The sequence below is a fragment of the Xiphophorus maculatus genome, chromosome 20 (assembly GCF_002775205.1).
Source record: "Xiphophorus maculatus strain JP 163 A chromosome 20, X_maculatus-5.0-male, whole genome shotgun sequence".
Lineage (NCBI taxonomy): Eukaryota > Metazoa > Chordata > Actinopteri > Cyprinodontiformes > Poeciliidae > Xiphophorus > Xiphophorus maculatus.
The window spans coordinates 27,846,828-27,873,637 of record NC_036462.1 but is presented as its reverse complement, the minus strand read 5'-3'; the positions used below and the strand labels follow the sequence as shown (position 1 = coordinate 27,873,637).

General features: G+C 40.5%; 1 protein-coding gene across 4 annotated transcripts; it reads left to right on the top strand.

The window, feature by feature from the left end:
* Positions 1 to 608: 608 nt before the first annotated feature.
* sfmbt1 (Scm like with four mbt domains 1) lies at positions 609 to 26,054 on the top strand. 4 transcript variants are annotated; one of them, XM_014469369.2, is made up of 21 exons: positions 609 to 754; positions 8,563 to 8,693; positions 8,786 to 8,880; positions 9,571 to 9,814; positions 10,982 to 11,070; positions 12,108 to 12,360; positions 15,183 to 15,280; positions 15,414 to 15,515; positions 15,892 to 16,051; positions 16,157 to 16,239; positions 18,413 to 18,539; positions 19,731 to 19,844; positions 19,982 to 20,024; positions 20,101 to 20,171; positions 20,271 to 20,410; positions 21,233 to 21,342; positions 21,737 to 21,912; positions 23,123 to 23,301; positions 23,384 to 23,608; positions 24,357 to 24,485; positions 24,624 to 26,054. In XM_014469369.2, exons 1-21 carry the CDS (start codon positions 609 to 611, stop codon positions 24,762 to 24,764), a joined length of 2,856 nt encoding a protein of 951 aa, XP_014324855.1. In that variant the 3' UTR covers positions 24,765 to 26,054. The 4 variants fall into 4 exon arrangements, with proteins under 4 accessions (XP_014324855.1, XP_023181371.1, XP_023181369.1 ...); XM_023325603.1 differs by lacking the exon at positions 609 to 754 and having other exon boundaries at positions 8,581 to 8,693; positions 19,985 to 20,024; positions 20,104 to 20,171; XM_023325601.1 differs by lacking the exon at positions 609 to 754 and having other exon boundaries at positions 8,581 to 8,693; positions 19,985 to 20,024.
* The last annotated feature ends 756 nt before the right edge of the window (positions 26,055 to 26,810 follow it).

Here is a 26,810-nt window from a genome sequence, read left to right as displayed (position 1 = left end):
GGAATAGTTGTAGTAGATGAACAACAAAAATAATAATAGCACACAAATGTGTTTAAATAACTTCTGCAATTTAATTATAAATATTAATAATTTTCATCCCAGAGGAAAATTAAATAGGGAAATTAAATGACATAGTTCAGGGACAAAAAGATAATTTCATCAGCATAGACATAATAATAATAATAATAATAATAATAATAATAATAATAATAATAATAATAATAATAATAATAATAATAATAATAATAATAATTAGAACAATTACTATTATTTTATTTATTAATTTTTATATATTTTTATTTTGTTGTATTTTCAGAGGTAAATTTAAAAAAAGTGGGCATTGTACACGTTGACTTGAAGACCTACGCATTGATTTGTCTGAAATATCGCCATTATTAGCTCTAAAATACATTATTTTTCACCGTATGGCTCATCATTGTTTGCTGATATTCAACGTTTGTGCTTTTTTCCCCTCCACTTTCAAGCAGCTCTCCGCATGCCTCGGCGTTGGTTTCCAAGGCGACGTGCCACTCACAACATGGCGCCGCACTGACTCATCGTTTCCACGGAGCGACAAAGTCAAACCTGCGCCGACGGGCTGTACGTCTATGGCGGTGGCGAGCCGGCCGTCTTATTTTGAAAGGGTCCCCCGGTACTCCGGCTTTTTCACTCACGCTGGATTAACACTGCTGCGAGAGCGAGCAGGCGGAGAGGAACGGCATCTAAAAAACCGACTTGGAAAAACTACTTATCGGTAAGCGGGGAATTTGGCGACTAAATATTCACGTACTCTGTGTTGTTTTTCACGTTTCCCCAACGGTGTTTGGTGCAGTGGGCGCGCGTTCGCCTTTTTTCCCGTCTCTCAAAAAGATGAGTCGGCTTCGGTCGAGTGTAAGCGCCCTTATTGCTCACCGAGCTCGCTCCTATAATGCTCCCCAGCCGTGACGTTCAGTAACTTGACTCGGACACGGTCGGTCCCACCATGTGTCCAAAGAGTCCCGCACGGCCCTGACACGCTTCGGGTCGGGGTTTCTAATTCACCGGGTTCGCATTTTAATCCAGTACGTGTCATGTTTTGCCCAGTGTGAAAGTTGGAGCGTCAGCGCAGTGTGTTAGTCTCTCTCTGCAAAAGCCATTCTTGGCCCCATCTCTCTCCCTCTCTGTCTCTCTCTCTCTGTGTGTGTTTCTAAATGCAGCGGTTAGTCCGAACAAGCGTTGCAATCGTCAGGCTAAAAGCACTTAAAAGATTCTGTGGAAATTTCCACTTGTTTGGCCTTGAAGAACTCCGTGTATTTCTAACGTCGAAGCCTTACATAATGAAGGTTGCACGACCTCATCCGATCCGTTTCTCTGAGGCGATCGCCAAAATGAACTGAACTGTTCTGGGGAGCTGGTGAACGGCGGGGATGCGTTGCACGAGCAAAAACTGTTGACGTTTTCCACGTTGACTCAAAGCGACCGATTATTCATGTGGCCTCTTAACTTCCCTATTGTGCAACTTGAGCGATCCGCTGGCAGCGCGCTGCTCCGACTGACGTGCCGCAGCAGCTTCTCTGCGAACGCACGAGAAGCAAAAACAGCAACAACAAAAAAATGCTTCTTAATTTATTCATCTCCATCGTGTTTTTTTTTTTTTATCTGAAGTTGTAGCAGGATGGATGGATATGGTGGGTGTAAGCAGGGCCAGCTCGTGACTTTTAGAGGCTGCGTTACATGTTGTCCATGTTAATGGGGGAAGTTGAAGTTATTAAAATTTCCGTATAAAGTGTGAGCTCCATATGCTGCTAATATCCCAAAACTACGTCAGCCATAATTGATCAGGTTTGGGGTTTTTTTGTTTTGTTTTTTTTAAGTTTAGTGTAGTTAGATTTTGGAAAAATAAATATTGTAGAAAAAGTAAACCAAACGCATTCCGACTAGAAAAACACCAATCGACTAGCCAGATATCAATATCGGACCTGAACACTGAAAAAATATCCGATATTTTTTTTGTTGTCATATCGATTAAATGGATCAAAACTCGCACTATTGTTGCCTATCTGAGCACATCGACCACCGTTGTTTACCTGGCTACTCTGCTTTGTTTAGCTTCATAAAAAGTCATATAATTTTTCAGAAAAAGACGTGCTTTGATGCATAAGTAGACATAATGTTGTAGTTCCTTCATTTTATGTTGGGTTTCCAAATTACTACCTCACATCAAAGAACCCGCTGCATGTTCCCTTCTCTTTTATCTTTTCTAGTGGGTTAGTGGGGGGGAAACGTGGACTCTGCATGTCACAGCTGGAAGAAAAGGGAAACCCGGATTGGCCAAAAAAAAAAAAAGCCTGATCATGGCTCCTCTAATTAAAACTTGAAGCTCATCTTTCCAGAAATGATATTCAATATCACATTATTTACTACGTTCATTGGAATATAAAGCATTTCCATGCTGTGAACTAGTAGCTACAGGTATCTGTTAGATTCTCACGATATGAACATCTTCAGTATGTCATCACCATGACAAAGAGACATTTAAAAAAATATATAGCATTATGTTCTTCTATTAAAAAAGAGAAACAACAATCATTCATTGTTCTGCTAAAAGATTATAACATTACTAGCCCAAAATAACTATACTATAAAAATACTATATTTGCTACTTTGACTCTATGATGTGGAGTTAGTGCGTAAAAATAGCGCACATATATTCTGTTATTTTTTTTCTCTCCAAAAAATGACATTTGTCTTTCTTTTAAGCAATGTTAAAGTTGTTTTTTTTTATAGGCCAGCTGACTGGCAGTGCTCATCCACAGGTGATATGCTCTGTATAACTGAAAAATAACAACAACTGGTATTTCCAAGAGTGGTTTGATGGAAAAAACATTGAAATTGTAAGATTTTTAAGACATTTTGTTTTTTTACAGCGAACACAGCAAATACACCAAGTATCTGTTTACTTTTATTTAGTTTGTTCTGTTGTCGCAATAACTGCATGTCCAGAATGGAATGAAATGATATCAAAGACGTAAAAAAAGATTTATAAGTGTATCGTTTGTAATATGTTGCGCAACATCAACAATTAGGATGATTTAAGACTACTGGGGTTTTTTTGAAAAATTGAAAAATCATTTTTCCTTCTATTCTACTCTGAGGATGTTTTTTTTAATCTTTTTTTAATCTTGGAGCTCCGTCCTTTCTGAAATCATAGCAGCGTGCGGCTTGTTTCTATGCAACAAACACAAAAGCAGATGAGGGCTGTGAGTCTCTGCTGAAGGGATTTTTCTGCACTGGTTCGTTCACTTCTGCTCTTTTGTGTCCAATACTTTGCTATTTAGTTCCAGTCAAACTTTCTTTTCTTCTCTCTCTTTTTATTTTTGTCGTGTCACAGGAAGGTCTCTGAGTGCCGGATCATTTTGTGGTGGTAATTACAAGGCTTCATGGACTAAACCTGCTCTCTGTTTTTCTTCCTTTTCCTTCCAGAGAGAACATCTTTCTCTCCGGAAATTCACCGTTAGTAGCTTACGTTTTTCCATTTAACGTTTTTGATTTCGGGTGAACGCGATGCTTTCTAAATTATTATTTGGGACAAAAACAGAGAAACTTCAGGTGAAGCAGACTTGCGTTCTTCATATCCTCGCTGTTGATGAGTCCTGCTATTATCCTGTTTTGGCCGAACCAGGCCTTCGCCCTGTAGTGGACTGATGCCAAAACCTCTCCGGCAGTGCAGGGACTCGCCTTCACTTATTCAACACCTTACCGTCTCCCCTCCCGCTCAGTCCGAGGCTGCGTTACATTTCAGTCGACCGCAGTGCAGAGAGCAGTTTGTTTAAGAAAGAAGTGATTTATCTGGGTGAGTGTTTTAAGTTTTTATAAAGAGCTCTGGAACTAAAGCGCGCTGTTTTATCAGTGGCGATTCAGTCGGCTACAGAGCAGCCTCCAAATCTCTCCATCTGAATGATCTTCCCTCCCCGTTGTTAGCATCTTGTCTAATCTCCACAGAACAGGCCGGGTCTCAGTCAGCGTCGCGTTCTGTCCGCCAGCAGAAGCAAATGTGTAGATGAGCTCAGTTTTTAAGAGTTAAACTTCGCGAAAGTACGTTTTACGAGGGCACCAAGGAGTAGGAGACGAGCATGCATAGAGCTAAGCACCTATAACTCTTTAGCTTTTTTTTTTTCTTTCTGAATATCGTGATTAAAGTGATGACAAGAAGCACGTTTTGAAGGTTCCCGGCAGTCTTTTTAAACTCTGCATGCAGTCAGAGCGTCGCATAAACGATGAGTAAAACTTACAATTTCTCCAAAAGGATGCTCTGCCGCATCGAATCCGAAAAGAACACAATTTTATTCCTGTTTTTACTAATAATTACTAATAAACCAGCTAATATCCATTATGTATACTTTATGGTTACTTTTAAAAAAAAAAAAAAACAACCAGAAAATCTAAGCATTTTTTGGCTCAAGTTTGTGAATTTAAATAAAAAAACACAACTGATAAATTAGATATAATTAACTTTTACAGTCAATAATCAACATATCATCTTTGCAAAGGTTGAAACAATTGGTAGTTTTCTTTAAATAAATTCAATCAGGTGACGTTACTCCTACACACACAGTTGATTTTGCTTTTAACGATAAATTCTGTGATCGTTTTCATATTGTCAGAGTCTCACACAGACTGAAGAAATACTTTTCAGCTTCACTGATTGCAGGAGAAAATCCCTTTTTGTTTCTCCCCTGCCTGATCGCCACTTACGTTGGAGAGCAAGCGCCGGTGAGCTGCAGATGCCACCAAGCGGAGTTCGTCCCTCTGTGTTTTAGCACGTTCATACTGTCGGGGACGTCGGAGGCTCAAAAAGGCATTTATTTATTTGTTTTAGAACTGTTAAGTGCTGATGAGGATGTGATTCGGTAAAAGTGCTTGTAAAGGGGATGTGCGGCGTGGATCTCCTGTTGCCTCCTCGTGCCTGTCTGCTTTGGGCGCGTGTCAGTGTGTGTGTGCACATTTGGAAGCCCTCGTCTTTCGGGTTCAGTCAGAGTGCCGGTTGGCGCGAGATCGAGGCGGACCTTTGCTCGCTGTGGTCCACGCAGACCACTCTCTGCTGCGTGCAGAAACGGGGAAGTTGCTTTTCTTCCTGTCTGCCTGTACCAGCCGAACATCTGCAGAAAGCCTCGGCTTAATGACACAAAACCTTACCGACTGTTTTTGGTATGGTCTCTTGTGTGAATATCTTCGCTTTGTCTTATTTCGCGTGTGCTAACTTACAAGTAACTTTGTAGGAGCTTGATTTAAGTCGATAGTTCCTTAATATGGTTTTTAAAAAGTACTTTATCCATTTGGAGGTTATTTTACTTATATCATGTGAAAAATGTCTTGTTATAAATGAGTGGTACTTCTTCATTAATAATAACAGGTTATTAACTTAGAACTAGCTCCTATGTGTTGCTGAAAAGTTATTTGTAAGTTAGTTTTTTATTTTATTTGAAGTGTACTAAGATATTTTTCACTAGAACCTAGACCAAGAAGTACTTGGTAAGAGTTTGTATTTTTGCAGTTTGTTTAAAGACAATAATTGATGGAAAAGTGCTAGTTATAAGTGAAATAATTTGCAAGTGAAACAAGACATATCTCTTTCTAATGTTATGATCTACTTATAACTAGTACTTTTCCGTCAATATTAAGGAATTATTGACTAAAAACAAGCTCCTATTTCTTCCTGAAAAGTCTCTTTTAAGTTTGTTTTGTGTTATTTCAATTATACTAAGATGTAGAAAACTATAAGATATAGAAACTAGACCAAAAATACTTAGTACAATTTTGTGTTTTAGCAGATGGGCCTGCTTGTATAGGAAAGTTAAAACGACCCAGGATGTTAGAAATGGGTTGATTTTGTTGTTGTTTAATTTTTCAGTTGCAGATTTTGGCTTTTTTTTTATCATAAAGCAAGCAATTATACTTTTTTTCTCAACTGCTCTTTTTTTACCCTCTTCTTTTACCCCTCCACACACCTCTCCCCTCCCAGTACAATGAGGACCTCTGGTCTGTGTGTCTTTTGTCAGAGTTAGAGGGTGTGGGGGGGTGAAGAGACAGAGAAAGTCTGGTGCGGGGTCGCGGGTGAAAGGCGGCGCTGGTCCCAGCGGAGCACCGGGGTCGCCGCGGCAGTCCGGCGGTCGGGGAGGGGGTCGGCCCTCGGCGGCGGCCCCTGTTTTAATAGAGACGTCAGATGTGACAAAGACGAGGCTGACAGCGCGGCTGAATGGAGCCGAGGCCGAAACCAGCGCTCACCCCGTCCCTCCTTTCGCATTCACGCCGCCACCGCCGCCGCCTCTTGTTGCTTTAACTTATTTCATCTGCCTTTCACAGTCAGGCCTGGGGTCAGCTCCGTGTGTCAAAACTATCCGCATTCACGTCAAGCCGCCGTTTGAATCGTCCACGGCGGTCTGAAAAGATGCTCCCAATTAAGATTTTTGGAAAAAAAAAAGAAGAAAAGAAATCAGATTCGCCAGTGGAAGCGACTCCTTTGCGAGATTAAATTTTCCAGCCATCTGGGATGCTACTTAGGTGCTAAGTGCAGGGCAAGAAGAGAAGCTTTTGGAATATTAATGTTCTGACTTAAGATTTGGCAGCATTGTTCAGCAAAAGTCAGCACTCCTTCGTTTTTGTACTTTCTGAAACAAGTGCCCCGATGCAAATTAAGGCAGCAGAAATTCTCTTTGTTTTGAGCCTGAAACTCCAGCAGCCGCTGCACGTCGCTCTGGCTGACTGTCGGTAGGAATCCATTTTGGAGAACTCAGGCTCCGTGAAGTACTTAGTATTTATGCCACTTTTTCTCACATTTTGTCATGTTAAAACCACGAACTATAGAGTATTTTGTTCTGTTTTGCTTGCTTATAAAGTGGAAGTAAACCTGAAAAGTGTGGCGTGCATGTGCATGTTTACTCCGATAACATTCAGTTCCACAAACAGGCTTCAGAAGTCACATTATTATTAGACATTCTTATAGAATAAGAGTCCGTTTGTGTGTAGTTGAATCTGTTTAAAAGCAGTTGCTCTGTGAAGGCCTCAGAGGTTTGGTGGAAAACATTCGGCATCCGTATCCAACGTTATTTTAATCCAATCCAGAAGTTTGTTTCTGATATGAAATGAGACCCGCATCTTTTAAAAGAATTTCGAAAAACTAATTTAACCTCTTGCTGTTTTGCTTTACTAGAGCTTGGAATGTCAAAGAAGTATTTATACTCTTATTCTTGATTGTCAATGGAAAGATCCAGCTCTCAAACACTTCTAATAATTGCTGAGCAGCTTCTTTGCATGTTTTCATTTGTGTTTTGAGGATTTATCTTTGGAGACGAGCAATGGGTGGGCGATATGAGCTTTAAGTTTTATCGCAATACTTTGTGATACTATTGTGACAGTATCACAGCAATGATAAAAAATAACTATTTATTACTTCTTTTGTGGGTAACTCTGGCTGACACAGCATTCAAACACAAACACTGCTCTTGAGAAACGTCTCCCTTTCCAATGCGCTTCTACAGGACACCAGTCGCATGAAACAATGTGATTTGTGTCACTAGGCTGCACACAGTAACAGCATTTAATGATATTTTGAGATTTGTCTATGTTTATTCATACTGTCATTGAACAAATGGTGGAATACAATAGCAAAACTTACCATCCCAATAGCACCGACAATTTTGGAGGGATTTAAAGATCCTTAAAATAAATGCATCACTATGAAAGATACAATAAATGCCCATGCCTATGAGCTCAGATCTTTTTATTTGGAAAGCCTCCTTGCTAGCACCCTACTCTTTAGCTCCGTCCGTAGATTCTCTGTTGCATTCAAGCCAGGACTTTGACTGGACCGTCCCAAAAATGCCGACATTTCTCTCATTACTTCCAGAGTTTTGAGGAACACTGGTGAAACCTGAAACCGCTGCTGCGCTAGTTACTCAAAAGGTTGTTGCTAGGTAAACAAAGAGTGAGTGAGTTAGTTGATGCCACCTAGCTTGCTTAGCTAGCCATGAGAGGTTGAGCTCTTCCTCTGCCTACATCCCCCAGAATGCTGCGCGGTTTTGGATCAGAGTACAGTGAATATTCAATATATTGAATCTATCAGATTTTTTTTAATCTATTGACATTGATATTTATTTTTATTGATTTATTATTGCATGCATCATTGCATTTTTTTTTGCTCTAGTTTAGTTGAAAGTGCTAAGACAGGAAAGTGGGTAAAGAGAGAGAGGGAATCACCAGGCTGGGAATCGAACCTGCGACAGCCGCGTTGAGGACTAAGGCCTCCTCCTGTGGGTGGTGCTCAACCTCTGCGCCACCACAGCACCCCGTCATTGCAGCCAGCTAGAAGAAGCTCGTTCACTACTGAAAGAGATTTGTGGGACTTCTTTTGCATCTTACAAAATTGTTTTGGCATGTCTGTTGTCCTGGTGCAGAAATGGTGCCTCGCGGATCTTATTGTGGAAAATAATTTCAGTCATCATTTGGTTCAGCGAAAGCAGAGGGAGAATGCAGAAAAGAGAACACCGAACAGGCTGAAAATCTATCACTCTCTTTTCTTGCTAGGTCTTTGGAGCGGTTTTGTCTGATTCTCTCGCTCTCGCTGGAGAACAATCCTTCTCATCTGCTCCCTCTCAGCGCTCCGAGCCTCAGCCTCGAGGGGGCCACCACGATGAGCCAGGAGACACCCGACTCTGGTAGGACCTTCTCTATGAACGGCTGCTTAAAGTGAGTCGCCGGAAAGGAGCGCATGAATATAAATGTGTGTGTGTGTGTGTGTGTGTTCCAGATGGAGACTGTGCTCAGGATGTGGCTGACTTCAGCTGGGACGACTACCTGGAGGAGACGGAGGCCGTGGCTGTGCCCCATCACGCCTTCAAACATGTAGGTGAAAAGTTTTTTGTCTTTTCTTTTTTAGCTCAGTTAAACTGTGTTGTAATATGAAAATGTCACTCAAATGATAAGTCAGATCCCAAATGTATCTGGGATGAACTCAAAATTCACCAGATGTTTTTTTGAAGTTGCGCTGAAATGATTAATCAGATTAATCGCAATGAATCTCTGAATGAAATTGGAGTAATTGGGGTCTACGTACTCAAGTAAAAAGGCTATGTGCTGAAAAAAACCCAACACATTTAGAGCATTTATTAAGCCTAAACTGTACAATATGAAAACACCCTTTTCTGTAAAAATATTTGACCCAAAACTCTTCATAGTTTTAGCTTCACCCGGTTCAAATTCACTAAAGGAATGCTACCAGTTTATGTAAGAAAATCTGTATTTTCTTACTTAAAAAAATAATTGAATTGTTTATTAGATTTTTTTTGCTTGCATTTCTAATATTGTATAAAAAAGGCTTAAGTGGTTAAATGAAAAATCTGTAGAATGTGCCCATTTTTAAAAATGCAATTAATCAATTAATCATCAGAATAATCAATTACTAAAATAATCATTAGTTGCAGCCCTATATTGGAGCTCTCCTCAAGTTCCTTTATTGACTTCATTTGCATGAACTCCAGTAGACTGCAGCTGATTTCAAACGATCCTGACCCAGTGTTCCTCGTCATGTCTCAGGTGGACCAGGGACTCCAGACGGGTCTGACCCCGGGCATGAAGCTGGAGGTGTGCGTCCGCTCAGAGGCCGACGGCCCCTACTGGGTGGCCGCCATCATCACCACGTGCGGCCAGCTGCTGCTGCTGCGCTACGAAGGCTACCAGGACGACCGGCGCGCCGACTTCTGGTGCGACATCATGACAGCGGACTTCCACCCGCTGGGCTGGTGCCGGCAGCACGGCAAGACCATGAGACCCCCCGAGGGTGAGCTGTTGGTTCTGACTCATCCGGACTGGAAAAGTTCTAAAAACAGTTTCAGCGCGTCAGACTCCGATATCTGTAGTTAGAGATGAGATTAATGCCATCATAATACTATGATGTCTTTAGCTAGATCTGTTCCTTCTGACCAGGGTGCATGAAAGAAAAAGTCCTTATTTTTATTAGTATTGTTTTCAGAGCATAAAGTTGCCTTAAGAAATATTCCTCTCCCTTTGCGACGTATTGCAGCCACAAACTCAACGTACTTTGTTTGGAATTTATAAGTTAGACCTACAGATTGTAGAGCATAATTAATAAGAAAAAGGATCATAAGTGATCAATTTTATTATTGCAAATGGATTAACCGATTAATAATTGGTCAAACATAGGAGATTTTTTTTTTTTCTTTTTACAGAATTTGAACTATGCCATTTGTTATATTTACAAAGATGCTTTTTTATCTCAAATGCGAAATGCATATTTTTTTGTATAGTTTGGGTTTAATTGCTGCTCTGACTGTGTTGCTCTTTCAGTAAGTGGCCTTTTTTTAGAGTCTGTATGCTTCACTTAACGATTAATCGACTGCTAAGTTAGTTGGCGACTATTATATTATTACGATGAACGTGATTAATCGTTCCAGCCCCAGTACCTGGGCAATAACTGACCTGGTATTTTATTTAGGGATGTCAGAGTAAAAGGAGCAGAATTCCTATCTTTGCCATACTTTTAGTTCTGTCCTTTCAAAAAACAAACATAAAAACCATGTAACATTTTCCTCCTTCACAATTACATGCTTCTTCGTGTTGGTGGAGCGCATTAAAAATCCCAAAAGGATGCTGGACATTATGAGACATTTTGTCTCATTTTGTTTGTAATGACACAAAATGTGGGAAAGTCCAAAGGGTGTGAATACGCCTGCAAAGCACCGCGTTCATTTTTATGTCAAGAAGCTGCAAAACATGGTTGTATCTTCATCTTTTTTTACCATTTTTATTTGAAAGAAGAATAAAAAAAAGAAGGCCAAGTCCTAAATCAGTAAATATTGTAATAAGTCATTTGCTTTGACTCTTTTTAGATGAGTTGGATGAGTGAAAAATGAAAGCTGAAAAAGAGAGTGTGTGTTCCTAAAGACTTCCTGGTCCTGCGGTGGCTTACCTGAACCTTTTGCTGCAGGTGTGCGTGAGAAACATCCAGAGTGGGAGGCTCTGTTGGAGAAGGCCTTGGCTGAGGAGTGCAGCGCGCCTGCCAGTCTGCTGGAAATGGTGAGGCGGTGCTTCACAACATCTGCTCACTCCTAAAGGAACCTAGCTTTAACATCCCTAAAGCTTCTCTTTGTTTCCTTTAAACAGCATACTAGCAGTCAGTAAGATTTAAATAAGCATATCAAGGTTCCCACAATAAAGTCAGACAAAAGCTGTCACTCTGTTGACGTCAGTGTTTATAACTGACTGATTTAGAGAGAAGAAGAAGAAAAGCTGACGGTTTATAGCCTCAGGTGATCAGAGCAGCCGATTCAGAGTAAAACTACGATGTTTTACTTTCTGTTTTACTTTCAGTATGAAAACTCATAGGTGGTGCAACTTTCACACTGAGCATGCCTGTCTCACTGCAAAAACACAAAATCTTACCAAGTATTTTTGGTAGAGTTCCCAGTGCAAATATCTTAGTGTACTATCTTGCAAGTAACTTTTCAGTGAGAAGCGGGAGCTTTTATCAAGTCAATTTCTCCTTAACATTGATGGAAAACTACTAGTTATAAGTGAAATAAATTTTCCAGTGCAACAAGACATTTTTCTCATATTGTAAGTTAAAAAGTCTTGTCCCACCGGCAGACTGTTTAACTTATAACTTGTACTTTTTCATTAATATTAAGGAATTGTTGACTTAAAGCTCCGATATCTTGCTGAAAAGTTACTTGTAGATTAGTTTTGTCTTATTTCTGGTGCGCTAAGGCATTTGCACTAGAAACTAGACCAAAAATACTCTGTAATATTTTGTGTTTTTGCAGTGTGGCAAAAGCTTCAGCCTGAACTAAATGAGATTTTGCATCTAATAAAGTCCGGCATGTGCAACTCGAATGCAGTTGGTAAACCACAGGCCAAACTGAGCCTTTGTTTACACCACTAAGGCCGAGACGCTGAAAGCACATTCGCAGTATGAACAACCTGCGAAATCCTTCGCCGCTGTTAGTTAGCTTCCAGCGGCCGAGCTTCGGTCCTGCCACTTAGTCACACACGCCGCGTTCTCTCTCTCCGTGCCGAGGGGTGCGTCCGCATTCACGACCTCTCTCGCTCCTCAGCCTCAGCGTGGCAGAGACCCAGTGGAGCTCCTGACCGCCGGCTGCTACGTGGAGCTCCAGGACGGCGTGGACCCGCGGTCGGCCTGGGCCGCCGAGGTGGAGGAGAACGTCGGGGGGAGGCTGAAGCTGCGCCTGCTGGGCACCGAGGGCCTCCCGGACACGCCTGCGACCCTCTGGCTCTTCTACCTCCACCCACGCCTGCACCCACCCGGCTGGGCTAAAGAACAGGGCTGCACCCTGAGGTCTCCTTCAGGTTAGCGGCTCTCAAATTCTGTAGTTACACGGAAAAAGGCATGGATGTATATGAAAATATAAACAAAATAATGTAACAGAAATTGTTTGATCACTAACTGCATTCAGCATGTTTGTTCTTCAGTACTAACAAGAAAATAAAGGGACAGTGACCCAGTGGAGCCTGAAATTAGTTTTCCATTCATGATTAGAGCAATTTTCAGGTCTGCAGCCTGTAAATACAATCCTGTTTGTATGCAAAATATAAAGAGCCCTAATGGCTGTATACTGTGCGTGATGACACAGCTGGTTTCTCTTCTACTGCCACCACAGCAAAAGGCTTATTGATTTTTAATGCCAGGCCCTTTTCTTACTTTTTCTTTTTTGCTAATGTAGTTTGGGTTTTTTTTTTACATTTGGACACTGCTTACAGAAGCAAGAAACAGAAAGTAGGAAGAAGTGAAACTCATCGAAAGGATGTCAGTGTTAAATGGGCAACTCTAAAAGCAGGCTCATATCTATCTATCTCTATATATATATCTATATAGAGCTATATATCTAGATATCTCTCTCTATATATATATAGATATCTCTCTCTCCCTCTCTCTCTCGCTCTCTTTCTCTTTATATATATATATATATATATATATATATATATTTATATATATAAAACAAAACAAGGTTTTGGCTAACCTTTGTGTAGCCAAACAAAGTTTACAGTTTACAAAGCAAAATGGAGAGTTGTTATTATCTGGGTATTAAGAAATAGAGGTGGGATGATGCTTACAAAATATTGCTGGGATCTGTTTTTGCTGTGGTTCATCCAGAAATATCAAACATTAGCAACAGACAATCTGTGATCTACTGACTTTAAAACATGTTATTCTCCAGGTATAAAGCTAAAAGGATGAGGCAGGCTGGCATTAGTTAAGTCATTGTGACAGACTGAAGCTGGAATCTTTATGATTCTCAAGTGTTTCCTATTATTTTGGTTAAAAAAAACCCTGTTTGCTAGTCAATGACTGGAAAATGTGGTCTAAAATGAGTTTCCTTTATATTAAAGTACAGTATAAAGAATTTTTAACACCTTTTGTTGATGCTCCGCTCAGACATATTCAAATTGTGGCCATGTGATCATCTTGCCCTTCTGTTGTTTTTCTTAGTTTTCTGGCTTGCAAAAAGAAGTGCATTCATGGCCGGGCACATGACTTGGCTGAATTAACAAAGTTTAGTTTTTTCTACCCAATGTCAGTTTCACAACCAAAATCAATCATTACCACAATCACAGCAAAAACCAGTATTGACTGATTGGCCTCTAGGTTGTGTCAGGTTAGCTGCTAGGCTATTACTGTGGGAGGAAAAATCTGTTTGAAAGGGAGCTTAAGCACTGCTAGCTAAATGTTGTGATCTAGGATGCAAAGTGCTACGTTTATGAAGGCAAAGAACGCACTGTTTTCTAAGTTGTGTCTGCACAAAACTGTATTTAAGAATGTAACAATCAAAACAGAGAGGAAACATGCTAGCATGAGCCTAGCATTTAAAGAAACTGCTGTGGATTAAAACTTTGTTGACAACAGCTCTGCGGTTTTCCATACAAACGGAGACATCAACGTCAGAAATGTCATTAGTGAGTGAGTTTGAACTAGTTCTATGTTTTCAAGTATAGCACTGATTTTAACAAAGTATCAGACTGGGTCCTGGTAGTGGCATAATACCATTCTCAAACAGCTTGCATTAGTAAAAAAAATAAATAAAAAAAATCACCACTTCCCCAGTATATACCCCTTGTCGATTACAACAATACATGTTGCTGTAAAACATCCCTGTGCTCCAGCTAGAGCTTTTGCCTTGTATCACCTTTCCAAAAATAGTAGAAGTTGTTCTTCTGTGAATTTAAAAGCCCTTTCATCTCTGTAGATGAGCCAACAGTACGCACATGTTGTCGCTAGTATAAACAGCATGTGCTGCTCACTCAGAATGATCTCAGTTTTAGCCACTGGAAATGAAATAACTGCTGGAATCCTGATCACAGATTAGGATTGCAAAGAGCCAGCAATCATTTTTAGAAACTGTGGCAAATTCTGGAAATGTTCAGGAATTTATTCAATTAATTAGAAATGGTTGGAAATTGAAGCAAGTTGTGTCATATCCAAGCATTTTGCTTTGTCATAAGCGAACATCCATGTGATATTTTTACGGTAAAGAATGTCGGCAATAACACCATGATGTCTTTCCCAAGTCTCGTCAAAATTTACCTCACTTTATGCAGTACATTTAATCTGGTGCGATAGTCAATATAATATCAACAACACGTCCAGTTTTTTAATTTAGTTCCAGTTAGTTCTCTTACATTTCCTATTAATTCTCGTAAAACAAAAATAGTTTCTAACTAAAAATTTCCAGAGTTTCATCTACACCAGTCTTTTTGAAAACATATTTCACTTGGTCGGTTTTCCTGAACCTAATCTTTCAAGTCGCATTCATAATCTCATACATATTCATAATTTACTGCTTTATCAGTTGAAACGCAGCACTTTCTCACCAAAACAATGCAAGCATGTCTTTATGCTTGTCCTGGCAGCACCTGCCAAACAGATCTGCATTTCACTTTGTAATGTTTACAACAAACTATAAAAAGAAACAATAGCTTAAGTTGTGCCTTATGACAAACTACACTTTTACTGTCCTCTAACTGGTATTTTTAAACTGTGTTTTTTCCCCGCCAAAACAGCGCTGGAAGTTTAATTACCACAGTACAACAATACCCTTTTTTTTTAATAATTAAGCAACAATACCTGTACCTTATACTTCAGCAGCTGATTGTTGTGGATTTATTTACTTCAGAGCTGCTGGCGCTGCGAACCGAGGAGGAGTGGGAGGAGGTAAGGCAGAGGATTAGCAACCTTCCCGCGGACAAAGCTTTGACGGCAGAGCTCGCTAAGGTAACGCCAGCGCCGCCGTGTGCTTTTACCGAAACGCATCTGTTTGTCCAGCAGTGATAATTTGATCACGTCTTCGAATGCGAGCTTCTGAAACGGACTCACACGGAGTGCGTGTTTTGGGTGTCTCGTTCAGGATCAGCCCGCTGTCGCAGATCATTGTTTTAAAGACGGGATGAAACTAGAAGCTGTTGACCCGGCTGCACCGATTTCCATCAGGCCTGCCACTGTCACCAAGGTAACAGCAGCTCTCGTTTCTCTTGTGCAGCAAGGTCCTCGCTGATGTTTGTGTTTCTTATTGCCTTTATTATTACCTACATATATTTATATTCATAATTCCAGTCGTCCACATAATGTTCATTGGTTGGTACCAGAGGCGAGTAGTAACTAGTTACATTTACTCAGTTACATTTGCTTGAGTAACTTTATTGTGAAGTATCACTACTCTCACCTGAATAAAATTTCTGGGCACTCTACCCACTAAGAGTAACTTTACCGAATGAAGAACAAGCTCGTTTTAACCAAAGACTAACCAGACGCAGACACACACGGGCAGTTTTTGGGTTGAAGTTTCATAAGTTTACGCACTTTCCATGTCCTTCTTTGTTCACCAGGTGTTTGATGAGAAGTACTTCCTGGTGACGATGGATGACCTCTGTGGAATAGAGGAGTCGGAGGCCGCGGGACGATCCTTCCTCTGTCACAGAGACAGTCCGGGGATATTCCCAGCACAGTGGAGTCTGAAGAACGGGCTGCCCCTCAGCCCCCCGCCAGGTCTGCTCTTAACCGTCTCACTCTAGATTCTCCCCACTGCCTCCCTTCGTCTCTCAGCTCAACTCACCTGCCTCCTTGTCTTTGTCTCTCCTTGCCCACAAACAGGTTTCCAGGGTTCTGACTTTGACTGGGCCGACTACCTGAAGCAGTGCGAGGCCGAGGCCGCTCCTCAGCATTGCTTCCCCGTTGTGAGTCGTTTTCCGTCTTGCGACCCATCGTGTAAAAACTGTGCTTCCCACTGACCTAAAGATGGTGATTAAGTGGAGTGATGATCTATTATTTTTTTGTATGTGAAGGGTTTATTTTTGTCTTGTTAAGGCTGTGCTAAATGTGGCCTAAAAAGATTAAGTGGGCGTGTGCAAATGAAATCCTTCAGACCCAGCTGGAGTTGAGTGCTGTTCATCATTATGACCAAATGAGGCGAAAAGATTATTGTATTTGAATTTAAGTAAATGTATGTACTGGACACAGATTTAAAAAAAAAACCAACGGCATGCCTTTTTAAAGTTTGCAGCTGCAGTTTCACCAGTCGGGGTGTCAATACTTTTACATAAAGATGGGTTTGATGCAGAGTCCAGTGCTGCCTGTTGGTAATTACATATGAAACACCGTTCCACATACCGTTGTAGTTTGGTTTATCTACTGCAGACGTGTGAAGAAACCTGATACAGATAATTAAAAAGCCATATAATGAACTGGTTGTTTTTCCTAAGTAGAATTTTTTTGCTGTTAAAAACTAACAAAAATCAAATCTTAGCTTTGACATTTACTGGCACTCCTTCTGTCAATCAGCATTGAAAACAAGAAAAGCTTTCTATAAAAAGAAAGAAATATTGAGATGCAACATTGAGATTCAAATGAAAACAAGCTGTTTGCATATTACATAAAATGTTCCCAATGTTTGGCAAAGACAACAGAGGAGAATTGTAAACGGTTTATTAGATTGATAGCTCAAGGCTCTATGGCTTGTTTAATCCAACAGAACAAGGTCTAGACTTGTTCTGTTGGAAACGTTTAGCGATTAATCACATTCTTGAAGATGACATTTTTTGATTTTATTTTTCCATCCTTGGGTTTCCGTAGTAAAGAGAGTCTGCATGCCCAGGGCGGCCATCTTGTTTTACAGTTTCTTTTTATTTGGACTTTGAATTCAGGTCAACTCTGACAATATATAAGGATCAGGCAAAGGTTGTTTTTTTTAATGAAAATAAAGCCAATGTTAGAAGGAGACAGTGGTAATAATATGAGAATAAAGTCTTAATATTTCCAAGATTAGGGCAATAGTGTCCTAATCTAATTTTAGAAAAACTCCTACACAAAAAATAGCAAAGTATTAATTTGTCTAATCTTTTTTGTCAATGAAATAACTTTTTTCTTCTTCCAATTTTAGGATCCTCTTCTGGTGAAATTGTGTCTTTATTCTGCTAATATCATCAATAGATTCTCCTAATTAAACACAAATTCTTATAGACTGGCCCTAATACTCTGTCACACAACTCGCAAAAAGAATTATTGAAATAAAAAACACTTTTTAGAAAAGAAGGCGAGGGGGAAGGAAATCATAAACAATCAGATCTAGTGGTAAAACAGTCTGAGATTTCATTTTGAAGTCATAATATCGCTCAGCCGCGTTGGAAATCTTGAATAAATTCTGTTGTAAAATGGCTCTTTTCAGAAAATAAATTTGTGCAGGACTTTGAGTGTTTATTTGGCCCAAATGTTTCAGACCATTTTCCTGTTAACCGACCAATGACGATACATCATTAGTTTGGTAATGTGAACCATATTTGTATTTAAAATGGTTTTCACTGATTTTACAAGACTCCAAGAGCTTTGGGAAGAGGAACCTTCCTGCAGCATAACAGATCAGCCGCCATATTTGATGGTGTGAACAGGAGCTTTTCTGTTTCATTTCACTTCCACAAAGTTTGTTGCCAAACTCTACATTTGTGATGCCCTGCATAACAACTGCTTGTTATGCATCTAATTGTTGTTATGGAGACTTGGTGAGAAGAAATTTTCCTTTTCGCACATTATATTTACACAGGAAGCCTCTGTTGCATTCAACTTTTGTTTATTAAGACGACTAATAAAGCCAAAACGATTGCGCGTACCAAGCATTTTTCCACCAGTGACGCTGCTTCAGTAAATGTGAATTTATTTTAAATCTGCTTACAAATCTGCTGTAAAAATGTTTTGCTGTCCAGCCCAAACTTTTGTCTTCCCTCACAAACATTCAGAAAGGACAAAACGGAGATAATGAGGTCGTATCCATGCGACCGGCAGCGTAAAGAAACGCCGTTTTGTTTTTACAGCGTCAGCTGCTAAACCCCAATTGTTCTGTTACTCTGGTCTTTACAGGAGCAGGGTGAGCACAGCTTCAAAGAGGCCATGAAACTAGAGGCCGTCAACCCACTGTCACCCGAGAACATTCACGTGGCGACTGTCACCAGGGTCAAAGGGCAATACCTTTGGCTCAGCCTGGAAGGTGAGATGGGTGGGGGGGGAACTGTTCAGTTTGTTCGAGGAAGGTAAATAAAGATTTGGGTTTTTTTTCTTTTATTCCTCTGTGCAGTAAACAATGCTGCACATTAGACTAGAAAACAAAACAATGAATAAAATTTGAATTTAAATGTTTTTAATTATTTAATTCTCCTGAAATAACTCAACGTAGAAGAGAAAAAAAAGGCACTTTTACTTCGATGTAACATTATTCTTTTGACTAAAAGCCAACCAGTTAAAGTTAATAAACACTGTACTATAAAAGTTAAAACTGAATATCTGATTTAATTAAATATTGAAAATCCTTGTTAGTTCCACAAATGTGAATATTTCTTTCAGCAAGAAAAATAACAACCTCAAAAAATCAGTGAGGAAAAAATCAAAAATACCAAGAAGAATCAGTTAAGAAACCAAATGTTATGCATTATTCAGAAATCCCTTTTAAAGCCTTTTGTTTGTTTTTTTGGAGCTCCCCACATTTTGTCTTATTTTATTTTTTACTGAAAACGGTCCATGGATTTCTGCATTATGGTTGGGTAGCAGCCAGATGCAACCAGATTACACAGATTTCTCTTCCTACGCTGAATAAACTCAGTTTATTGTAAACAGTTTATTGTTCACTGGAGAACTTTCCCTGACATCTTATAAAAGGTACTTTAGGAACGGTACAAGTTTCTAAATGAAATAAAAACAATTCATAAAAGAACACAGAATAGACCTGTTTAATTGGAAAACTACTCTGAATTAGCTTCAGTTTTGATCAAACTTTGGTTAAGTCCAGAATTATTCATACCCCTCTGGCAGATTTAGATTTTAAATTATATTCATTTGACCAAGAAGGTGATATGAAATGAGGCAGGCTTTCCTCAAAAGACCACCTCATGTATTATATTTACATTTTTGTTAAAAATAGCATCTCGAGAATATTTTATACCCTTCCTGATAATCAATGAAAAAATCTTTTATTGATGTTTCAACAGTCAAACTTTTATTTTAGTTACCTAAAATTTAAAAAAGTATCCCGATGTGAAAATGTTTTCGGTGCAATAAATCACTTCCGACTGATCCCGGTGAAGGAGAACGTTTTAGGATTCTCAGACCTGACCTTTCAGTTTTGTTACCACGGCAAACTTGTCGCAGGAAGTGACGCGCTAACATCGCTGCTCTTGGCTTGTAGGTCTGAAGCAGCCGATGCCAGAGCTGATTGTTCACGTGGACTCGCTCGACATTTTCCCCGTCAGCTGGTGTGAGACCAACGGCTACCCGCTGGTCTACCCCATCAAGCCCTCAGGTAAACAACATCGGCCTTCACAGTGGATCCTCCTGGTCACTAAAGAACTGACGTTAAAACACTGACTTGCTGCCCACTTTTACTCGTCCTGACCGCTGAATAACGTTTTGTTTGTTTTTACTGGATTTTCTTTTTAGTAGAGAAAGAAAGAAAAATTGCCGTGGTGCAGCCAGAGAAGCAGTGAGTATCAGAGTGAAGCACAAGTGTATTATTGATTGGTCGGTCAACTTCTTGCTGAGTTTTTGCTGCTTTGCAGCAGGACCCCCCCTAAGTCTTCATCTCCTGACGCCATCAAGCAGCAGATCGCCAGTCAGTCTGAGACGGGGGGTGAGTACGTCTTAGGATTTCCAACTATGTTGTGGTTTAGTGACTGGCTGGCTGTGGCCTGTGGTTGTTTTGTCACTAACCTGCGATCTCGGCGAACAGGACAGGGCAACGGTAAATACTGCTGTCCGAAGATCTATTTCAACCATCGCTGCTTCTCCGGGCCGTACCTCAACAAAGGTCGCATCTCAGAGCTGCCTCAGTTTATTGGTCCGGGGAACTGCGTCCTTGTTCTTAAAGAGGTGAGCCACGCAGTCTAGCCTATAGTAACACACAAAATAGAAGACAAAGTGCCTCACAAAAGTGTTCATAGCTTCTCTCACAATTTGACACCTAAAACCTACAAAGTTCATCATATTTTTATTAGTGTTTTATGTGGCATTTTTTAAAAATCCCACTTCACGACTCTGCTTTGCGTTGGCGTCCGTCAACATTGATCGATGTGGTCAGTTCAGCCAAGCGTATTATTTAGAATTTCTAATTAAATTAAAGTTGCTACCAAGAGTTCACCCCACATCAAAACAACCTGCTTTTCCGAAATTTAGATTTTATTTTTGTTCAGAAAAGAAGAAAAAAAACAAAAAACTGTTGCCTCTCACCACTTGACACACAGCTTTTGACAAAGAAAGTGCTCTGAAATGAACTTCTCGGCTGCTTGAGTTGCCGTTTTTGTAGCGCTTTTTGAGAGAAAAAGGGAAACACAACCGCCTTCTCGACACGCGAGAGCCGAGCACCCATCCGACGCCTGCTAAAATGTTTTCTGATACAGCTAATGATGTCTGTGTGGGAGGTGGATTAGTAGATGTTAAGCATGCTTTGCAGAAATGCTTAACACTGTAAATGCTAGAAAGCAGAAGGCCAGTTCTGTCCCTTTCATTTGGGATGCTTCAGCTAGCATTCGTCTTGTACAACTAAAGTCAAGGAATATTTCTGTCATGAAATGTCGAGCGGCTGTCGGTGGCACACAAACAACAAGACTTCTTGATAACAATCATGAGTCGACACATTGGTCTTTTGAGATACTGCGAATCTGAAGTGCTCCAACCGTTTCCTTTTGTATCTAGGTGCTGACCCTGCTGATAAACTCCGCTTACAAGCCGAGCCGTGTGCTGAGGGAGCTGCAGCTGGATCAGGAGAGCCGCTGGCAAGGCCACGGAGAGACACTCAAAGCCAAGTGAGAAGAAACGCTCTTTAATCTCAGCTCGACGTATTCGGCTCCTCGGAAAACTTCCTAAAATTGCACAAGGGTTCGCAGCTGGCCTGTTTGAAGGCCTGCGGTGGATTAAGCACAAGTACAAGTGTTTTCAGCACAATAGAGCTGCTGCTCAGGCTCCTTCTGTGAAGTTGTTATTGCGCCAATCGCTCCTAGGGGACTTTAGCGTGACCTTGCCCGTCTAGGTAGCTTACTTTGACCAGGTTCAATCGAAGCAGAAGTCTGAAAAAGGGTCTGACACACTTCATTTGTTGTTTAGTAAGAAGTCTCCTTCCCCTTACCAATACAATCTTTGTATTTGTGGAAGAAATACCACTGTTTTGTCTCTTTACCAGTATTTTTCTTTACGTATAAGGTACAAAGGGAAGAGCTACCGGGCCACCGTGGAAATCGTCCGCACAGCCGATCGTGTGGCAGACTTCTGCAGGAAGACCTGCATCAAGCTGGAGTGCTGCCCCAACCTGTTTGGACCTCGCATGGTTCTGGAGCACTGTTCAGAGAACTGCTCTGTCCTCACCAAGACCAAATACAGTACGTGTTTATAACCATAAAGGGTTTATCTCATAATGTTTACATTTTAACACTTTTACAGAGCTTTGGAGATGCTTATTTAAAAAGTTGGGAAAAAATCAGGCAGAAATGTCTGAATTAGTTTTGTTTACATTTATGCAGCAGATAGTTGAATATTTCAGCAAAATCTTCCATATGTGGATACAAGGACCGAACTCGGCACAGATGTTCTCACAAGCTGCCGTTTTTTGTAAAAACTCCAAAAAATATTAGCCACTGAAAAATTCAAGATGGCCGCCGACACGGCTGTCAAAGAAAATTTGCCAATATTTATCACAAATGAATCTTTCGGTGTCAAATCAGACTCAACTGATTTACTCAGTTGTAATGATTTACTACTCAGTAGTAAATCATATTTACTAATTCTATTTTTTATTTACTTTTTTTTTTCCAACAAAAAAAATTATTTTTGCACTAGAATCACCAATGAATGTGTTTGGTGTCAAATCGTAGCCTAAACATTATAATCCGTAGAAATCAGATATGTTCTCTTGAACTTGTGTTTTCTTTTTCTGGTGGACATTTTTTTAAATGGCCGACATTAGTTTCAATGGAGCATATATGCTCGCACTAACATTAGCGGTCGTTACCGCACAGCTAACCAAAACCCTAGGTTCTCTAACCACCACTAAGCCAGGATCTTAGCTCTGCTAATGCTAAATCGCTAAACACATTTAAAACATTTGTGAAAGCTAACGCTAACCATGAAGATGACTGCCTCTTAGTCTGTCGCACATCTCCATCTCCTTCCAGTCGTCGATTAGTGTGAGACTTCATCCAAGCCATGAAAACTTTTAGCATTTTATGACAACAGTTGGTTTAAAAGGATTAAAAAATGCAGCCATCTTGAAAAATGGCGAGCATGCACAGCTTATCCTTGTATCCACACTTGAAAGATGTTTTCAGTAATGTGCTGCACTGCTTGTACAGAACAGCTTTGTTTGGAGTCACATGTCTCAAAATGAACTGCAGCTGCCTCACAGCTTTGGCGAGAACAAGCTGATGCAATCAATTTGCATATCTTTCAGATTTCCCAAATGTTTGTTGGCTCCCTTGGGGAATAATAGAAGTCATAGAATGATGTTTATTTGCGTCCCTCCCAGTAATATATTCATTTCACGCTCAATGTAGAATGCAACATTTCAGAGCTGCCATGTTGTCTTCTCACCAGCATATTACTGCGGGAAGAAGAAGAGCAAACGTGTCGGCCGCCCACCTGGGGGTCACACCAACTTGGAGGGTGGAGTAAAGAGGAGGGGCCGCAGGAGGAAGAGGAGGAAGCAGCTCTTCGTCCACAAGAAGAGGCGCTCCTCAGCGTCGGTGGACAACACGCCTGCTGGCTCCCCACAGGTAAAGGACGCGAGCATTTTCATCAGTTCTGGGAATAATTACACGTTTGTCCCGACGCACTTGTGCTCATCTCGGCCCACAGGGCAGTGGAGAAGAGGAAGACTTGGATGAAGATGACTCCCTGAGCGAGGACACCGGCTCTGAGATGCAGGATGACCTCCAAGATGACTCTGAGCAGTCGGTCGAGAAATCTCAGCCCGCCACGCCGTCGCCCTCCCCGCCGCCGACATCCAGGCCCTTACGGAGACGGCGGAAACCCCGCTCGCCTTCCTTCTCCGATGACGAAAACCATCCTCCTTCACCGAAGGTGATGAGAATAAAAATAAAAAATGTGTCTACTTTCAGTACTAAGTTATCTGAAAAGTTGAAAACACGGGTGGCGATCTCACCAAGTTACAAACAAGACATTTCTGTGTCTACGCTGGAATTTTAGGAGATACAGTGAACCCTCGTTTTTCGCGGGGGTTGCTTTCCAAAGAGAACCCGTGGTTGGGCGAAATCCGTGAATTTTTTACAATTATTATACAGCATAATTAAATACTCTACATTGAACCAAAGAACAAAACCTGTTTTCAGGCCCAAGCATTTTTTAAACAAATAGAAGGCTTTCTTACAAATAACTACAGTAAAATAATCATCAATACGAAGTACAGTAGGACAAATTGTGACTCTTGTATTTCACTGTTCCTCTGACTGACGCCGCGGCCCGACTCCGCTCTCTAGTGTCTTTCTCTCCTGAAGCCTGTGGTGCAGGTGTGTTTTTTTCGAGAGAACATAGTTATCGGTAGTTGTTGTTGCTCTGTTTTTCTTCTGGGCAAAAATATTTGGCAAACTTTGCCACATTCCTTTTTTCAGAAAAATTAACATTATTTCAGTATCCCACATACTTTAAAGTTAGCAAAACAAAACAACCTCTAGTTACCACTTGAAAGGCACGTTTTCAAAGGTTTCCAGATAACTAGTCTGACTGTTTCATGTAGAAAGTGTGTATGTCTGATGCCGTTTCTCAGTCGTGCGAGATCTCGACCTGACTCGCCTTACCTGTGTTTCTCCAGACATCAAAGGTGGAGCTTCCTCAGAAGCTGTGTCTGGACACGAGCCCGCTGGAGTGGAGCGTGTCTGATGTGGTGCGCTTCATCCGGACCACTGACTGCGCGCCTCTCGCGAGGATTTTCTTGGATCAGGTATAAAACAAAAGTGGGGAAACACGTGTTGCCCGTAGCAGTCATTTCGATTGCCTTCACGTCGGATTTTAGCTTCAGAGAGGCGATATCAGAAACGACGCAGAAGTTTCATCTCGTGTGGAAAATGTGTGTTTGCAGGAGATAGACGGTCAGGCCCTCCTGCTGCTGAACCTCCCGACGGTGCAGGAGTGCATGGACCTGAAGCTGGGACCGGCCATAAAGCTGTGCCACCACATCGAGAGAGTCAAGCTGGCATTTTATCAGCAGTTCGCCACGTAGTCCATGGGGAAAGTTAACGGGACATGGCTGCTTCCTGTTCTATGAATTAATCCTGTAAAAATGTGGAAGAAGTTTTATTTAAAATAGATTTTTTTTTATTTCACTTTGTCATGTTTTGTTATTTTGTTTTTTTACACTGGACTTTTTTGGGGGGGAGTGGGGGGATTGTTGCATAAATCGCATTCTTTCAGATGAGCTTGGATCTTACGAAGTGAGAAAGTGATATTTTCAGACATGAAGAGCGAAGAGGGAAACAAAACATTTCACACACTCAAGAAGAGAATGCGAGACACATTAATGACGCAAAGAGGCTTTGAGTCGGAGGAGCGTAAAATGATGTTGGAGTTAGACAATTAGTTATCAAGGGCCTGCTGCCAAGCTCCAAGCAGCCATTTTGCATTTTTTTATCTTGACCTTCTGCTTTCTGAGTGTTTTGGTTCCATCCTTGGTTTTTATGGTGAGATTGCTTCTTCTTACAAAGACTTCTTTGATAAAAATGTTCGATATTCTTTGTGCATACAACAGGCTTAAGAGTTAGCCATTAAAAAAAAAAAAAAAACTTCTTTCTCAAAACACTTTTAAACGGAGAGATTACAGGTGGTGCTCCAAAGGAAAACAAAATGCATTGAAATCCCTTTGAAGTAAGTAAAAGATGCAACACTTTCAAAGTGCGGGCTTTCCAATTAACAGCCAAACACGACATTCAAGGTGAAAATAATGAGTTATTTTTTTATAATGAAATTGTTAAAATGTTGGTGGTTTTGTTCCTACGAAGAACAAATTTGTTCTTCCCACACAGTCGGTAGATCGGTTTGCTCCGAGGGTCCTGCAGTGCAAGCACAAGCGAAACAAGGCACTGAATGGCGACGTAACCCCAGTGCATGTTTGTACATAGTGTACATAATCCAATCTTTTAGTAAACAGGGTGATTTGGACAAAAGAATTCTGCGTAAGCAATGTGTAAATGTCCAAAAGTATACCGAATATTTGCACAGAACAGGCCTCCAGCCTTCACAAGAGGGGAATATAATTTTGTTTCGGAAGTAGGTGCAGCTTGTCATATCAGAGTTTTTTTTTTTAGCAAACAATTGGCAGCTCTACAATACGACGGTCATCAGAAAATGCTTCTGTAATTCGCCATTTTGTGTAGTTTAAATTTGTATACACTTCACTTTATGCCCTCCATTCTTTAATTTGCTTGTAGGTTCCTCTGTTCTCAGAAAAGCAGAACAAACTTGCGTGTTGTGTAAAAAAATGAAATACTGCAATAAAGATCGATGAGCCCGGGTAGTCTGTGGTCATTTCACTTCTTTGCTGTTTGGGCTTTTGCGGTTTTGGCAAGACCTTTTTTGAAGCAGTTAAGTGATAAAACCTTATTTAAAATAATAAATGTCAAAACTCAGCTGTGAAGAGACAGGAAAAATTGGCAGATTTTTCTCTCATTCTGACGCTCCCCACACCTGCTTCTCCAACAATATGTCAGAATCAGCTTTATTGATCAAGTCTGCATGCGCTAACAAAGGAATTAGACAAAGTATAAATACATTAAATTTAAAGGAATAGATTAAAAAACAATATGTACATGTATTTGTAGCCATTATTTTTGAAATGCATGACATCACTATGGTAGCAAAAACTATTTTTAAAAACATACAATGATAAAAAAAAAAAAAGTAATAATCAAAACCTATCAAAATTGGCGTTTATTTTCTTACTCATCCATGTTTATGTGATGGGAGAGGAAAATATCTGTTACCACAACAGAAGCAACAGCGCCTCCTACAGTCAATTTAATTTACAAAAATAAATCATACTAAATTTCTGCATATTTTGACCGTTTCCTAAAACCTCCCCCCCCTCCCAAAAAAAACCTGCTAATATAATATGAATATTTTGATTCCTATACAATAAAAAAATCACTTCTGTTTGGTGTTCCCATGTTTGATAGAGCAGAATAGAATAGAATAGAATTCAACTTTATTGTCATTGCACTGTCACAAGTACAAGCAACGAGATGTAGTTTGCATCTATCCAGAAGTGCTCTAC

What these genes read in the sequence shown, in the direction of transcription:
- sfmbt1 (XM_014469369.2), top strand. Translation starts at nt 609, where the DNA reads ATGGCGGTGGCGAGCCGGCCGTCTTATTTTGAAAGGGTCCCCCGGTAC. An exon ending in GTGGTGCAGCCAGAGAAGCA is followed by an intron (nt 20,025 to 20,100) that starts GTGAGTATCAGA and finishes GCTGCTTTGCAG; the next exon opens with CAGGACCCCCCCTAAGTCTT. An exon ending in GGAGAGACACTCAAAGCCAA is followed by an intron (nt 21,343 to 21,736) that starts GTGAGAAGAAAC and finishes TTTACGTATAAG; the next exon opens with GTACAAAGGGAAGAGCTACC.